Here is a 16,253-nt window from a genome sequence, read left to right as displayed (position 1 = left end):
TTCCAATTTATATATAATGTACGGATAGGCTTGATATTATTTTATGATCTCCAACAGCTTTAAAATTCCCTTGAGTTTATATTATACCAAAAATCATTGTAAAACCTAAATTCCTTAATAAAAGAAAGAAAAAGGAAGAAAATAATCTGAAGATAATTAGCTAGCACTTTAACGGTCCTCCTTGATTGATTCCGGCTTTGCTCTCAAGCACACACACAACTACTAGCAAAAACATTTTCCCAGCTCATTGTAGGAGACCTTTTTTACACTTTCCTAGCTTCCCTGTATTTATATAAATAAGAAAAATAGTTTTGAAATAAAATTCTAGGAATACAAATTCTTAACATTTTTCTAGTACTAATCTTGCCAGATGTGTCATATTGCCAAAAACTTCAGAGAAATTAAGAGGCCTTATAGACGACATTTTTTTCCTCATAAACTAACTTACCTCCATCAATGTAAATATCACCATAGTAATAAAATTGGATTGCAGGGCAGTCGGTTTCAAGGATTTATTTATTCACTGGCATTTGATAGTTTAGTTTAGGTAAAATAAAAATAAATTCCCTAGTCTCAAAAAAGAATCATTTAGTCTGATATTAAAAGATTTGTATTGCATATTGATGTTCCTGGATGTCACTTTTAATCGGCACCTCTATTTCAAAGACTTTTTTCTGCCGAGGAACCTTGGATAACTGAGGAACTTACTTTATTTGCCAATGTAACTGTAGATAAAAGGGATGGTGTTTTTGTACAGTAATGAAATCAATTTTCTGTGTGATTAGTGGAATCAGACAAGACATTTTGAGATAAGATTATATTACTAGTTTACTAAAGTGTTCATATTTCATTCATTTAGCTTTTACCTAAGATTTGTATTCATTTTTATACAGTATATTCTGTTTCTGCTCTTTACTAGGATTGAATGGTGTTATCTATAGAGTGTCTAATTATAGTCCTTATATATAGAACTTGGTAATTACTTGTAAATTCTGTTTTCTTTTGTAGATACATTTTGCAAAAGGAACTTAAGGGAAGGAGAAAAATACTTGCTTATTATTTTTAGTAAAATATGCTATAATTTAGTAAACTTGAATTGAATCTTCTAGCAGAGACATAATACAGAGTTAATTTTTAGATATACTGTGATGGTTCTTGAAAATACTGAGAATCCAAACTCTGACTCTTCAAGGCCAGTTTGCAATGTGAAACCATAGACTTTTAGGACTAGGATTTACTCTAGAAAATCCAGATAAAATATGTTCTGTTAGGATAATAAGGTTCAAAAATTTTGAATGACAATTTTATAGAACGAAAGTAGTAATTGGACCAAACACAGTTAGTTTTAGGTTAAATAGCATTAATGATTATTACTAAATTAAAAATCTGACCTCTTCAGCATCTTGATTAGCCAGCCCTCTGAGGAATGCAGCTAGGCAAATAGAGCACAAAGGTAAATATGATCCAGCTGCAGACCTCGTGGGAGAAAGAGAATTAAGCCAGTGTCAAGTGTGAGTAAGGGTATGGGAAAGGTATTTTAGGAAATCACAGAAAGAGGCAAATAACCCAGCCTGAGACACTGGGGTGGTGTGTTGGAAGCCATGGCCATGGGACTGGGAGAGAGAAAGGGAAACCCAAGCTCGATTCTGGATTATGAATTAGTGGCAAGGACTGGATCTGAAGCATTAGTTCTCTGTGTACTTAGTGATCTTTTCACTTTATTCTTATACTGAACATCAGTGAAAATAAAACAGTTATTATCATGAGATATTTAGTAGATCTTTTTTTTTTCCCAAGTCACTTAACATTACGGGATATTGACATAAGGGTACAATTTTCTTTAATTTCAGAGTCATTTAAATGTAGACAGGTCCTATTGCATGTGAGAAATTGATGTAAAAGATATAATAATTGGTTCTTAATATTTACTTGTACACAATTTAAGTTGACAAATCTATAAGGTTTTGCTTTGTTTTTCCCTTATAGGCTCCTTTTATTATTCATTTGAGAAATAGAAATTTGGATTAAAAAGCTGTTTTATTAAAACATAAAACATTTAGAAAAATAAGTTATATGTCTTCTTCAAATACTTGCTTTTAGTAAATGGCCCATGTGAAAAAATAAGATACTCATTAGAATTCTTCCAAATTTAGGAAGCCGTGTCACAAGATTCAGAATCCAAATTTCAAGAGTTCTTATAAGCCAAACTCCTTAGGTTTCTGAATGGTAGTTGTATCTGGGTAGGATCTTACAAGATACAACTGTGTCTAATATTGAGAGTTGAATAATTTACACACACACCTTCCAAATATGCAGTGTATACAGTGCCTATTAACAAGTTGTGGGTATTTATGCGCATGAATTTAAGATTATTATTTAGCATTTATTGTAATAAGTGATCATTATCCCTTCCATTTATATTAACTATTGTATCTCAAATGTCTTCGCAGTGTGAGAAAAATATATTTGGAAGAAAATAGGACTGCTTTTTATTTTAATTCCTAATAAACTCATAGTGCAATATATACCTTTTTATGTGCCCTTATATCCAAAATATGCATATATTTGTTTTGAATGATTTTGGATTATAGTAAATTGAATTCTGATTTTTTTATTACTAATTGTATGACTTCAGGCAAATTATTTAACATCTTAACATTAGTGTATTCATCTATAAAATGAGATATTTTTAGAACTTATTTATAGGATTGTTTTAAGAATTAAATGAAATAATCCATACAAAACATCTAGTAGAGCTTGGCACACAATTATGTTCAATAAGTGTTAACCAGGCCATTGTTGTTATCATTGTCATCATTACTTTTCTAAACATAAAAATATGATCAGTAAATATTACATGTGTAAAAATTTTTCTTTTGGTGAAAGATAATGCTGTTTTATTTTTTTCTAGGTCCCAAATTTCCCTTAATTTCCATGACATAAAATTTACATTTAGCAATGGTTCTTTCATCAATACATACCTTCCTTATGTGCTCATAAGAATTTTTAATTGATATCCACATGCTTAGATTTCAAATCAATCTATAATATTCATCAGAGTCTTTGACACTTTCCTTTCATTCTATGCCAAATTCAAGTTGGGACTGGTTCTCAATTTGTAGCAGTGGATCAGATCTCTACAATTGGAATATCTACAAAAAAAGAACAAATCTTTTTTCAAATGTGCTAATAGTTCTTCAATCTAGGAGAGACTCTAACAACGGTCACGTCTCTGTTATTGGCATGAGTGTATTGGCACTTTTAAAGGCCCCAGTATTATAGGGAGCAAGATGATTTTACAGAATTGCAAATTCCAGCATGGCTGTATCCCGGCTAAAAAGCAGGGAACTAAGAGGGATTGAAAGTGACCCTAGAAAAGATCATAAATGCTTTAATCTTAATCCTGAGAGCAGCAGGGACCCATTGAAAGTTTTAAGCAGTGAAGTGGCAAAATAATTTTCTTTTTTTTTAAGATTTTTAATTTATTTATTTGACAGAGAGAGAGTACAAATGGGGCAGTGGCAGGCAGAGGGAGAGGAAGAAGCAGGCTCCCCACTGAGCGGGGAGCCCAATGTGGGGCCCGATCCCAGGACCCTGAGATCATGACCTGAGCCGAAGGCAGACGCTCAACCAACTGAGCCATCCAGGCGCTCCCAAAATATGATTTTCTGTTTAGAAGAGTCATTTTGGCTGCCACTGGATACTGAACTAAAGGGTCAAGGTTCCCTTTAGGTAGATTATTACAGTCATCTGCATGGGAAGTGCTGAACACCTGGATTAACATGGTAAGGAGTAAAGATGGATGTGAGGGCGCAGAGGAGAAGAGAGGCTTACTAGCTAGTTAGCATAGTTAGATCTGGAGTGAAGTAGACTTAGTGGGTTTAGGTGCTGTCAAGTTTCTGGCTTTGTTGTCATGGTGGGTTTGTCTTTTACATGCAAGGAAAGAGGAAATGGAACAAATTGGAATTGGAGGGAAGAAATGAACACCCTTGGTTTTGGACATCTTGTTTCTCATATCTCAGATCAAAACTGTACTCTTGGGGTCCCTAGGTGGCTCAGTGGGTTGAGTATCCGACTCTTGATTTTGGCTAAGGTCATGATCTCAGGGTTGTGAAATCAAGCCCCACACTGGGCTCTGTCCTGGGCATGGAGACTGCGTAAGATTCTCTTTCACGCCCTCTCCCTCTGCCCCTTCACCTGCTCTCTCTCTCTCTCTCTCTTAAAACAAAACAAAAAAACAACGGTGTATTCTCTTGTATACCTCCTGTGAATAATGTTAATCTTACATTTCTACACAACCTGATAGTTCCCAAAGTGCTTCCACATGTGCTACCTCATCTCACCGGTGACGTACCATGTGTGGAAGAAGGAGAGAATGCTCTCTATCTCCTTGTAGAAACCAAGGCTTAGAGATCAAATGCATACAAATTGGCATGTCTAGAACTGAAGTCAAGGTAATTGTACTGTAATCAAATAAGAATCTTTTTGGGTCAAGAAAAAAGCTTACATGAAGAGAAGGTAGCAGGATTTACAAGGAACTTCTCCTGTCTTCATTGAAAAGAAAAATCTCTCTATGCTTAAAAATGTGCTAGTCTTGCTGAGAAACCCAAAGAGCATTTTCTATCAAAAAGCAGTGCACAGCAGGTAAATGCTATGATGATATTTGCTTAAAGAGTTTAAAATTTGTTAAAAGGAGGTTCACACCAGGATCTTACATGTCAATTTTCCACATGCATTTTATAAGTTAGAGATGCTGTAAATAGTGTATTTTGTAGTGAAAAACTGACAATGTTGCCTTCAGTATGTGAAAGCAAACTCAGGAAAATGCTTTTTAAAAAAATAGATTATGATTACAGTTCAGTAAATTATTATATGCTCATCAGTTGGAATTCATATTTATGTAGCAATGGGGATTTTTTAATGCAATTACTAAATTTAAAATCTATAAGATTCCCAGTGGTTTATTTATTAAAGAACTTAAAGAACTATAATTTATGCTGAAGAGAAATGAAATAACCTTGAATTTGGCTTTTAACAAAAATGCATTGAATGACAAATTGAAAATCATTGTATCAAATGATATATAGAGTATACATACTGTCACAGTATCTATGCATATTTCTCTTGCAGAACTGGGTGGGGGAGTAGGCAAATTTGAAGAATAGGCAGTGGGCCAGTAGCCTTTTGCATCTGGCAGATGCAGACTTAGGCTCGAATCCCAGATCTACTGATGTTTGACTTGGTATCCTTGGCACATAGTTCACCTTTGTTGGTCTCCCTGTCTTCATCTGTAAACCTGGGTTAGTAATACTTTATATGGTGTTAAGAGGACTAAATACAAAAAATTATTTATACATGCCACAGATATATATATTGATGGACAACTATGTGCTAAGCACTACTTTACTTTTTATCATTTTATTTTATTTTATTTTCATCAAGATAAGTGTATTCTTTAATTCCCATCCCCTATTTACCTCACACCCCCACCCACCTCCCCTCTGGTAATGATCAGTTTGTTCTTCATAGTCTGTCTCCTGGTTTGTCTCTCTCTTTCTCTCTCTTTTTTCTTTGTGCCTCTGTTTTGTATCTTAAATTCCACATATGAGTGAGATTGTGTGGTATTTGTCTTTCTCTGACTGACTTATTTCACTTAGCATTATACTCTCTAGCTCTATCCATGTTGTTGCAAATGGCAAGATTTCATTCTTTTTTATGGCTGAATAATATTCCACCACACACACACACACACACACACACACACACACACTACCTCTTCTTATCCATTCATCTGTTGATGGACACTGGACTGCTTCCATAATTTGACTGTTGTAGATAATGTTGCAGTAAACACAGGGGTGCATGTATCCCTTTGAATTGGTGTTTTTTTATTTTGGGGGTAAATACCCAATAGTGTGATTACTGGATCATAGGATACTTCTATTTTGAATTTTTTGAGGAACCTCCATACTACAGTGGCTGCACCACTTCACATTCTCCCCAACAGTGCAAGAGGGTTCCTTTTTCTCCACATCCTTGCCAACACTTGTTTCTTGTGGTTTTGATTTTAGCCATTCTGACAGGCATGGGGTGATATCTCATTGTAGTTTTGATTTATACTTCTCTGATAAGTGATGTTGAGCATCTTTTCATGTGTCTGTTGGCCATCTTGATGTCTTCATTGGAGAAATGTCTGTTCATGTCTTCTATTTTTAATTGGAATATTTGTTTTTTGGGGGGTATTGAGTTGTATGAGTTATTTATATATTTTTGATACTAACCCTTTATCAGATATGTCATTTGCAAATATCTTCTCTCATTTAGTAGGGGCCCTTTTAGTTTTGTTGATTGTTTCCTTTGTTGTGCAGAAGAAGTCTTTTATTTTGATGAAGTCCCAATAGTGTATTTTTGCTTTTGTTTCCCTTGCCTCTGGAGACATATCCACTAAGAAGTTGCTATGGCTGATGTCAAAAAGGTTACTCTCTGAGCTCTCCTCTAGGATGTTTATGGTTTCAGGTCTTACATTTAGGTCTTTAATCTGTTTTGAGTTTATTTTTCTCTATGGCAAAAGAAAGTGGTTCCATCTCATTCTTTTGCATGTAGCTGTCCAGTTGTCCCAATACCATTGGTTGAAGAGACTATCTTTTCCTTTAGATATTCATTCTTCTTTTGTCAAAGATTAATTGGCCATATAATCATGGTTTTATTTGTGGGTTTTCTGTTCTAATCCGTTGATCTATGTGTTTATTTTCATGCCAGTACCATACTGTATTAGTTTCTACTGCTTTATAATATAACTTTAAATCTGGAATTGTGATACCTCCACTTTTGTTTTTTCTTTTTCAAGATAGCTTTGGCTATTTGAGGTCTTTGGGGTTCCATACAAATTTTAGGATGACTTGTTCCATTTCTGTAAAAAATGCTTTTCGTATTTTGATAGAGATTGCATTAATTGCTTGGAGTAGTATATACATTTTAACAATATATATTCTTCCAACCCATGAGCATGAAATGTCCTTCTGTTTCTTTGTGTTGTCTCGAATTTCTTTTGTCAGTGTATAATTTTCAGAGTACATATCTTTCACCTCTTTGGTTAAGTTTAATTCCTAGATATTTTATTGTTTTTGGTGCAGTTGTAAATGGGACCATTCTCTTAATTTACTTTCTGATGCTTCATTATCAGTGTACAGAAATGCAACAGATTTCTATACATTGATTTTTATATCCTGCAGCTTTACTGGATTCATTTATCAGTTCTAGCAGTTTTTGATGGTGTCCTTAGGGTTTTCTATATATAGGGCACATCATTTGCAAATAGTAAAGTTTTACTTCTTCCTTACCAATTTGGATGCCTTTTATTTCTTTATGTTGTCTAATTGCTATGGCTAGGACGTCTAGTACTATATTAAATAAAAGTGGTGAGCGTGGACATCCTTGTCTTGTTCTTGACCTTAGGGGAAAAACTCAGTTTTTCACCATTGAGTATGATGTTGGCTGTGAGTTTTCCATATAAGGCCTTTATTATTTTGAGATGTGTTCCCTCTAGTCTTACTTTGCAGAGGATTTTTATCATGAATGAATGTTGTACTTTGTCAAGTGCTTTTTCTGAATCTATTGAAATGATTATATGGTTTTTATCATATCTCTTATTGATGTGATGTATTATAATGATTGTTTTGCAAATATTAAACCACCTTTGCATTCCAGGAATAAATCCCACTTGATTGTGGTGTATTTTTTTTAATGTATTGTTGGATTCAGTTTGCTAATATTTTGCTGAGGATTTGTGCATCATATTCATGTAGTTTTCTTTTTTTGTGGTGCCTTTATCTGGTTTTGGTATCAGGGTGATATTGGCCTCATAGAATGAATTTGGAAGTTTTACTTCCTCTTGTATTTTTTTGGAATAGTTTGAGAAGAAGGAGTATTAACTTCTCTAAATGTTTGGTAGCATTTGCTTGTGAAACCATCTGGTCCTGAACTTGTTTTTTGGGAATTTTTTGATTACTGATTCAATTGTATTGCCGGTAATTGGTCTGTTAAAATTTTCTATTTCTTCCTGCTTTTGTTTGGTAGGTTATGTGTTTCTAAGAATTTATCCATTCTAAGTTGTCCAATTTGTTATCATTGAGGTTTTCATAATATAATATTCATAATATTCTGTGGTGTTGGTTGTTATTTCTTCTTTTTCATTAGTAATTTTGAGTCCTCTTTTTTTTTTTTTTTTAATGAGTCTTGCTAGTGGTTTATCAACTTTATCTTTTCAAAGAACCAGCTCCTGGTTTCATTGATCTGTTCTACTATTTTTGTTGTTGTTATTTAATTTGTATATCATTTATTTCTGCTCTAACCTTTATTACTTCCTTCCTTTTGTTAGGTTTGGGTTTTGTTGTTGTTCTTTTTGTAGCACCCTTGGGTATAAGGTTTGGGAATTTTCTTACTTCCTGAGGTAGGCCTGTATTGCTATAAACTTCCCTCTTAGAACCACTTTTGTTGAATCCCAAAGAATATGGATCATTGTGTTTTCATTTTCATTTGTTTCCATGTAATTTTTTTTTTTTTTTGATTTCTTGGTTGACACATTCATTGTTTAGTAGCATGCTATTTAACTCCCATGTATTTGTGCTCTTTCCAGTTTTTTTCTTATGGTTGATTTTTACTTTCATAACATTGTGACCAGAGAAGATACATGGTATGACAGATTGTTTTGAATTGTTGAGACTTGTTTTGTGGCCTAATATGTAGTCTATTCTGGAGAATGTTCTGTGTGCATTTGAAAAGCTGCTGTTTTAGGATGGAATGTTCTAAATATGTCGGTTAAATCCATGTGGTCCGGTGTGTCATCCAAATCCACTGTTTCCTTGTTGGTTTTCTGTTTGGATGATCTGTCCATCAATGTAAGTGGGGTGTTAAAGTCCCCTTATTTCCTTTATGCTTTTATTAGCACCTTTATGTATCTGCATGCTCCCATGTTGGGTGCACAAATATTTACATTGCTATATCCTCCTGTTGGATTGTCCTCTTTATTATCATATAGTGTTCTTCTTTGTCTTTTGTTACAGTCTTTGTTTTAAAGTCTATTTTTTCTGATATAAGTATTGCTACTCTGGTTTTCTTTTGACATCCATTTGCATGATAAATGTTCCTCCATCCCCTCATTTTCAATCTGCAGGGGTGTTTTGGTCTGAAATTAGTCTCTTGTAGGCAGCATATAGATGGGTGTTATTTTTTATTTTTTTATCCACTCTGTCACCCTATGTCTTTTAATTGGAGTGTTTAGTCCATTTACATTCAAAGTAATTATTGATAGGTATGTATTTATTGCCATTTTCTACTTGTTTTGTGGTTGTTTCTATAGATTTTCTCTGATCCTTTCTTCCCTTGATCTTTCTTTAATGGTTTGTTGGCTTTAGTGATGTACTTGGATTACTTTCTCTTTTTTTCTTTGCATATCTGTTATTGGATTTTGATTTGTGGTTACCATTAAGTTTGTATATAACATCTTCTGCATATTACAGTCTATATTAAGTCGATGGTTGCTGAAGTTTAAACCCATTTTTAACTCCTCTCCCCCCACGTCCACATTTTAGATATGTGGTGTCATATTTTATATCCTTTTATTTTATGAATCCCTTGACTCATTTTTACAGAAATACTTATTTTCACTGTTTTTCGGGGCTTTTTATTTATTTTATTTTTTTACTTTTTATACTCTCATTTATGATCTTTCCTTTCCATTCAAAGAATTCTCTTTAATATGTCTTCTAGGGATGGCTTAATGGTCATGAAGTTTTTAGTTTTTGTCTGTCTGAGAAACTCTTTATCTCTCCTTCTATTCTGAATGATAGCCTTGCTGGATAGAGTATTCTTGGCTGCAAATTTTTCCCTTTTGGTACTTTGAATATATCATGCCACTACATTTAGGCTGGCAATGTTTCTGAAGAAAAATCCACTGATAGCCTTATGGGGTTTCCTCTTATATGTAACTGCCTTCTTTTCTCTTACTGCTTTTACAGTTTTTTGTTTATTGCTACATTTTGCCATTTTAATTCCTATGTGTCCTGGTATGGACCTCCTTGACTTAGATTTTTAGGGGGATTTCTGTACCTCCTGGATCGGTATTTCTGTTTCCTTCCCCAGATTAGGGAAATTTTCACCTATTATTTCTTCAAAAACATTTTCTACCCCCTTATCTCTCTTCTTCTGAGATTCCTATAATGCGAATGTTATTATGCTTGATGGAGTCACTGAGTTCCCTAAGACTATTTGCAATTTGCTTAATTTTCTTTCCTCTCCTTTGCTCAGCTTGGGTACTCTTCATTATTCTGTCTTCCAGGTCATGCGTTTGTTCCTCTGCTTCATACAGTCTGCTATTTATTCTATGAATTGTATTTCATTTGTTGTGTTCTTGATCTCTGATTGGTTCTTTTTTATCTCTGTGTTAAGGTTCTCACTGATGTCTTCCACTCTTCTCTCAAGTTCAGTGAGTATCTTTATGATCATTCCTTTAAATTCTCTATCAGGCATATTACTTATATCTGTTTTGCTTTGGTGTCTTGCCATGGTTTGGCTCTGTTCCTTCATTTGGGAGATATTTCTCTGTCTCCTCCTTTTGTCTGACTTTCTGTGTCTGTTAGTAAATTCAGGCATTTCTTTTGCTCTTAATGATAATAGCCTCACGAAGAAGAGGTCTGAAGTGCCCTGCAGCACAATGTATCCTGTTCTCCGGGGCCTGACACTTCAGGGAGCATCTCCTATGTCTGTTATGTGTGCTCTGCTGTTGTGTCTTGGCCTCTTTTTCCTTTCCAGTTGTCTGAAGAGGCTCTCTTTGCCTCTTATGGGCAGTGTTTGGTCCTCAGCAGGGGTGGGGTGCCTTTTAACAAGTTGTGAGGTGCTCTGCTTGCTAAAGGAGACCTACCACTGCCAGAAGTGAAGTCCCACAAAACACAAGGGTCAGGAGATATGTTGGCCAGGTTTGCATTGGTCTTCTGAGGGTGGGTTCTGCAGCACCAGGACTGAGGGGAGCATGACTGTGAAAGCCTAAGGGGGAGGAAGGGCAGGCTTGGTGCAAGCCAGTTAGGTAATGAGTGTTGTGGCTGATTCCTGCAGGTGGTGGTTGTTTATGCTAGGGGTGGGGAAAAGAGCAACTGCCAGCTCCTTTGCTTCTGCAGGACTCTCCCTGTGATCACTCTTTCTCTGGGCCTTGCTCTAAGATGAGCAAATCACTCTCCCTCCCACCTGCTCCTCCCCCGATCCCCCCAGCATTTTTCAAACTGCTGGTTCTAGGCTGTATCTGCATAGGTTATTTGTCCTACTGTCTCTTTAAGGGCAGGGACTCTGCTTATTAATGTCTTCTGGGCTTCCCTTGAACCCAAAACTTTGACCCCTCTTGTTTTCAAAGGCAAATATCACAGGGATTCATCGTCTCTGTGCACTCCCCAGTGTGAAAGACTGTTTTCTGTCCTTCACCATACCACTGGTTCCCTCCCCACATAAAAGTCCTGTATACTGTGTTTATCTTGGGTATCTTAACTAAATTAGCATACCTTGTTAGCAGTGGTAGACATGAATAGTTGGCATACAACTGACCACCTGTGGGGGAAAATGTTTTAGCTATAGTCTGAGAACATACACAGCTGAGAATGTCAGTTAACACTCTGAAGATTGTATTATAGTGGAATCTACTTAATTGTAATATCCCTATGGAATCCAAAACTGTACAGCTTAAATATTTACCACAGTTATTAGAGAGGTTTATATTATATACATTCTCATTTTCACTTTTAGGATTTCCTTCAGGATCAGTAGTTTATGGTAGAACGACACATCTTTAAAAGCAGCTGTAGTAAATCACATGAGTAGCATGAAATTGCCAGAGGTCTATGTGGCACATAATGTGTCTTGCAGAAAAATAAATTCAGTTATTTGCAGAAGACAGTGTTTCAGATGTCTCTGCCACAAAAATAGCAATTTAAAACATTGACGAGTAGCTCAACTTGGGAAATGGAAAATTGACATGGTTCTCAGGTCAATCTTTATCAATCACTTCTTAACTCACCCACTTAGCAATTTGGTTACTAAAAAGGTTTTCATTGTTCCTAAAAAATGATGTATCTAGCTTTCACCTGCTCAATATAGTCATATACAGTACCATTGCATTCTGTAGCAATAGTGGAACCTCACCAAAACAGAAATCTAGAAAATATTCATTGAATTTAATGATGTAAGCAAAGTCCATAGGAAGAAAACAATATTGATTGGCTACAGAAGATATTGAGCTGATTTACATGTGACACATTATGTATTACTATTGGTTTCTGTTTAGCAAAAGTGTCTGGTAGGATTTCTTTGGTGAAATCTTCTGAACTCACATGTATAATACTCTCAAGTTCATAAAATTTACATGTAAGTACCTGAATATATTGTCTATATTATACATTAGTGTTAGGAAACTTCATTTTCATGACCTCATTTTAGTCTAAAAATGTTGCTATAGGTATTACCTGTAGGACCTTTGCAAATACTTTAACCTTTTGAATAAGCTCTCCTTCTTCAGGAAATGCTTTGTAAAATTATGGTGAAAATGGTTGAAGTTAACTGTGATATAATAATTTTGATGGAATATAAAACAAAGTCAGTCACCATTGAGTTGATAGATCATCTGTTCCAGTACTTATTTCTTTTGAAATTGGACACTCAGGTTAGTTACTCTCAACTTAATTAGTAATGTGTACCATGCTTGATTAAATTAAATTAAATGCAATGCATAGTTTTAGCCTACTTCTTCAAAATGGGCTATATATAATTAATGATATGAATTACTTTGAAGTCACCATTGATTACCCATGCTAATGCAGAGGCACAGAGTTCATTGAAGACATTATACTATTTCTTTTGAAGTAAATTGTATGCTTTTATGTTGAATATTAACAGATATATAAGTTGCTTAATTATTTGGGCCATTATTTGGCCTTTCCCCTTGAATTGTTTAGCATCTACTAACTCAGTTGACAGTAAAGGATTCCTGCTGGTAGACATTGTTATCTTCTTTCTTTTAGTTTGTTCTGTCTTTATAATCTGTCTCTTACCACTTCTTTCATTTACCTTGCTAACCCTACCATTTTAACCCCAAACCCTATGTCTTATTTTATTGGAGCATGGCCACGTCACCAATAGACCATACAATTCCACTCATGCCCTTTGTTAAGTGGTCCCCTCTCCCTAGAGTACATTTCTACTTTCTTTTCCACACAACCAAATCGAGACACAGGACTAATGTAGAACTCTGCAAAAAATTCCCTAACTGCCCATCTCTTTTCCCTAGAAAGAATAGGTTGAACTTTCTTCTGGGTTCCCATAGGATTTTATACATACAATTTAGCACATCCCGTGATAATAAGTAAAACATATTAGGTAGTTACTGTCAGACACTGGCATTATCTTGGCTACTTCTCAATATCACCATATACAGTAAATACTCTTACCCCCAGTTCATGGATGAGAAACCTGAAGTACAGAGTTTATGTAAGCTTCTCAGTCTTACCCAGCTAGTAAGGTGGCTTGAGTCATCGTTCAAACTTAAGAATTCACCTTCAGATTCTTCCTTCTTAACCAGTTTGCTATTGTACATCTATAGACTGAATTGTAAGTAGTTCTATGTGTATATTCCATTATACCTTTCTTTTCCCATCTCAGTATTGATTTTCTTGAGACTATATTTAAATCCATGGTATTCAAAATACCACTTAATAGATACTTTGTAAATATTTGCAGAATCGTTGTGGAGTGACAAGTTACGAGTGTGTCATTCTTATAGGAATGCTTTAGTAGTCTTTTGTTTTGAGACATTTGTAAAAATTTTGCTTTTTCATTCAGCTCTTCTAAACATAACCTTGTTTTAGAACCTTCAACTAAAGTCACAGTTATAGTAGGAGGACAGAGAAAGGTCAGGGGATCTCTAATATGAAAGAAAATGCCTTCAGGATATTAAATCCTAATAGCAAAAAATTAGCGTGTGTGTGTGTGTGTTTGTGTGTGTAAATTCTGACTGTTTTGATATAATTGAATAATAGTTATAGGAAGTTATAACATCTCTTGTATAAATTAATAGTGGAGTTTCACCCTGTTCTAGGTGCTCTGAACATTGTCCACCTAGAGGCAAGAGTCAGATTAAGTAACAATTGCCATGATTGAGACAGGAGCTTCTAAGTCAATATACATCTTTCTAAATCTAAGCTCTGTTGTATATTCAGAAAGTTACTTAAATTCTCTGAGCAAAAAAAAAAAAAAAATTCTCTGAGCTATGACTTGCCACTTAATAACTATGCAGCTTACTTAAATTCTCTTCATCTCAGTGAAACAGGATAAAAACGTAGCCTACCTCTGCTTTTTGTTTTGTGATGATTAAGTCACAGAACACTCAAAGTGCTCAGCGTGTTGCCTATACATACAACTTGCTGAACAATAATAATTCAGTGTATTTACCTATAAAATATGAAGAATAATATGTAGCACCTCACAGAGTTATTTGAAGAATTAAGTGAGGTAATGAACATAAGACGTATACCACTAGGCCTGGCATGTAGTAGCTATAAATTAATGGTAGTCACAAGCCATTATATTATCAAATAAACATCCACAAATTCTTCCAGTTGCACACTCCTTTAAATCTAAGTCATAACAATTTAATAGCTTATTAAATTTTAAATACTTTTGAATTGGAAATTAGTATAGCACATTACTGTGATTGTTGATATGGTGTATGGGACTAAACTCAAGGTAAAAAAGACTAACAAACTGAATGTGAAATAAACATTAACTTGATTTTAAATGAAGCCTAAGCAAAGCATTCATTGTGAGATCTAAGGAAGCTGTATGCTACATAAAGTACTGAGACCACATTATAATCCAACAGACCAAAGGAGTAACCCAAGGCTACAAATGAGGAAGATAATTAAAGCAGGAGCATAGTCATTTGAGATCCTACCTGGAAAATGTAAAATATGATGGCAAGAATCTTCCTCTAATGATATATTCTAGTTTACCCATATGTTTATATCTATATGTGTATATCAAAGAATGTGAATTTTTGAGTAAAAGGAGATTTGAGAAAAATATAATTCTTGGTAAAACTTCCTAAATGGGAAAACTGAGTTTCATAAAGACAGTCTCTAAACATTGGTTTTTCATTAAAGACTGGAGAATCTGAAAATATTTTTTCCTAGAAATTGGTTGACAGGAACAGAATATCATTATCAAGTTCTGCATCATTTACTGCAAGCCAATCATCTGTTCCCTCACAGATGAGCACCCAGCTGGAGATTTGTTCCCCCCTCCTCCCTGCCACTAAGTTGTCTCCCACACTTCAGCCTCATGTCAGTAATCCATTTACTCTCAGGTTGCTGCTTCTCGAAAATAATGCTTACATCACATCGCCCGTTTCAGTGGTTCCCTTTTTTTACATGCATTGAAGTCCATCTTTTCTACATTTTGCTTTTTCATCCCTTTACTCTCTTTCCCATTTCACAGCCAAATCTCAGTCTCCCTTTCCTTTTCACCAGGGACTTTCTGCTTCAGTCAACAACCTCATGTGCAGACTCATTCAGGACATCATATTCCCTCCCAGCTAACAGGGTCCCCATCTTCATTTTAATTTTCCTAGTGCTGTGTGCTTTGTTAATCTCAACTTTCATTGTCTTTTGCTTTTTAAACAGTTTAGTCTTCTTCATGTCTGCATGCCATGTGTATGCCCTTTAACCTTAGGCACTGTTTGAAGGAATCAAAACAGCATTTGAAGAATTAAGCTTCTGAATTGCCCATATTTTGTATTGTATGTCTTGCCCAAGGTGTGAGAAATTAGGAAGAACATCTTTGCAGCTGGTGTCCTCTCCAGATATGTTGAGAACATGCAAAGATCATCAGAGTTTAGAAAATGTATAAAGGAAAAATTTTCTGTAAAAGTATTTTAATGATCATTATAATTTATCATCTTTTATAATCTCTTTACTACTGATTTTCAAAAGGACTTAAAGGCAATATTCAAGAGATTTTTTTTTTCTGTTGTCTTTTCCTTTATGTAACACTACATGTTAGATTTTTTTTATTTCACTATAGACTTCTGCCACTACATAACTATCTAACTCAAGCTTACATTAATCAACTTTAGAGTGACCTCGAGGAAGCTTAATTAACCTCTTTTGGTCTCACTTCTTTCCTGATGGGGTTGGATGATATCTTAACTCCTTTCTAGCTCT

The 16,253-nt window shown here is 34.9% G+C and overlaps 1 protein-coding gene across 4 annotated transcripts in view; it reads left to right on the top strand.

Moving 5' to 3' along the window:
* The window catches only part of NKAIN2 (sodium/potassium transporting ATPase interacting 2), a 968,072-nt gene that overhangs the window by 275,162 nt on the left and 676,657 nt on the right, over positions 1–16,253 (top strand). Inside the window, exon 2 of one of the 4 annotated variants that reach the window (XM_027603726.2) lies at positions 10,447–10,483. The exons of the other annotated variants lie outside the window; for them this stretch is intronic. Within the exon in view, the coding sequence (XP_027459527.1) occupies positions 10,457–10,483 (27 nt within the window). The 5' untranslated portion in view covers positions 10,447–10,456. The remainder of the gene's footprint in view (positions 1–10,446; positions 10,484–16,253) is intronic. 4 annotated transcript variants of the gene reach the window in all.

The sequence above is a fragment of the Zalophus californianus genome, chromosome 7 (assembly GCF_009762305.2).
Source record: "Zalophus californianus isolate mZalCal1 chromosome 7, mZalCal1.pri.v2, whole genome shotgun sequence".
Classification (NCBI taxonomy): Eukaryota; Metazoa; Chordata; class Mammalia; order Carnivora; family Otariidae; genus Zalophus; species Zalophus californianus.
The sequence above is the reverse complement of the archived record's forward strand: the minus strand, read 5'-3'. Positions and strand labels throughout refer to the sequence as shown.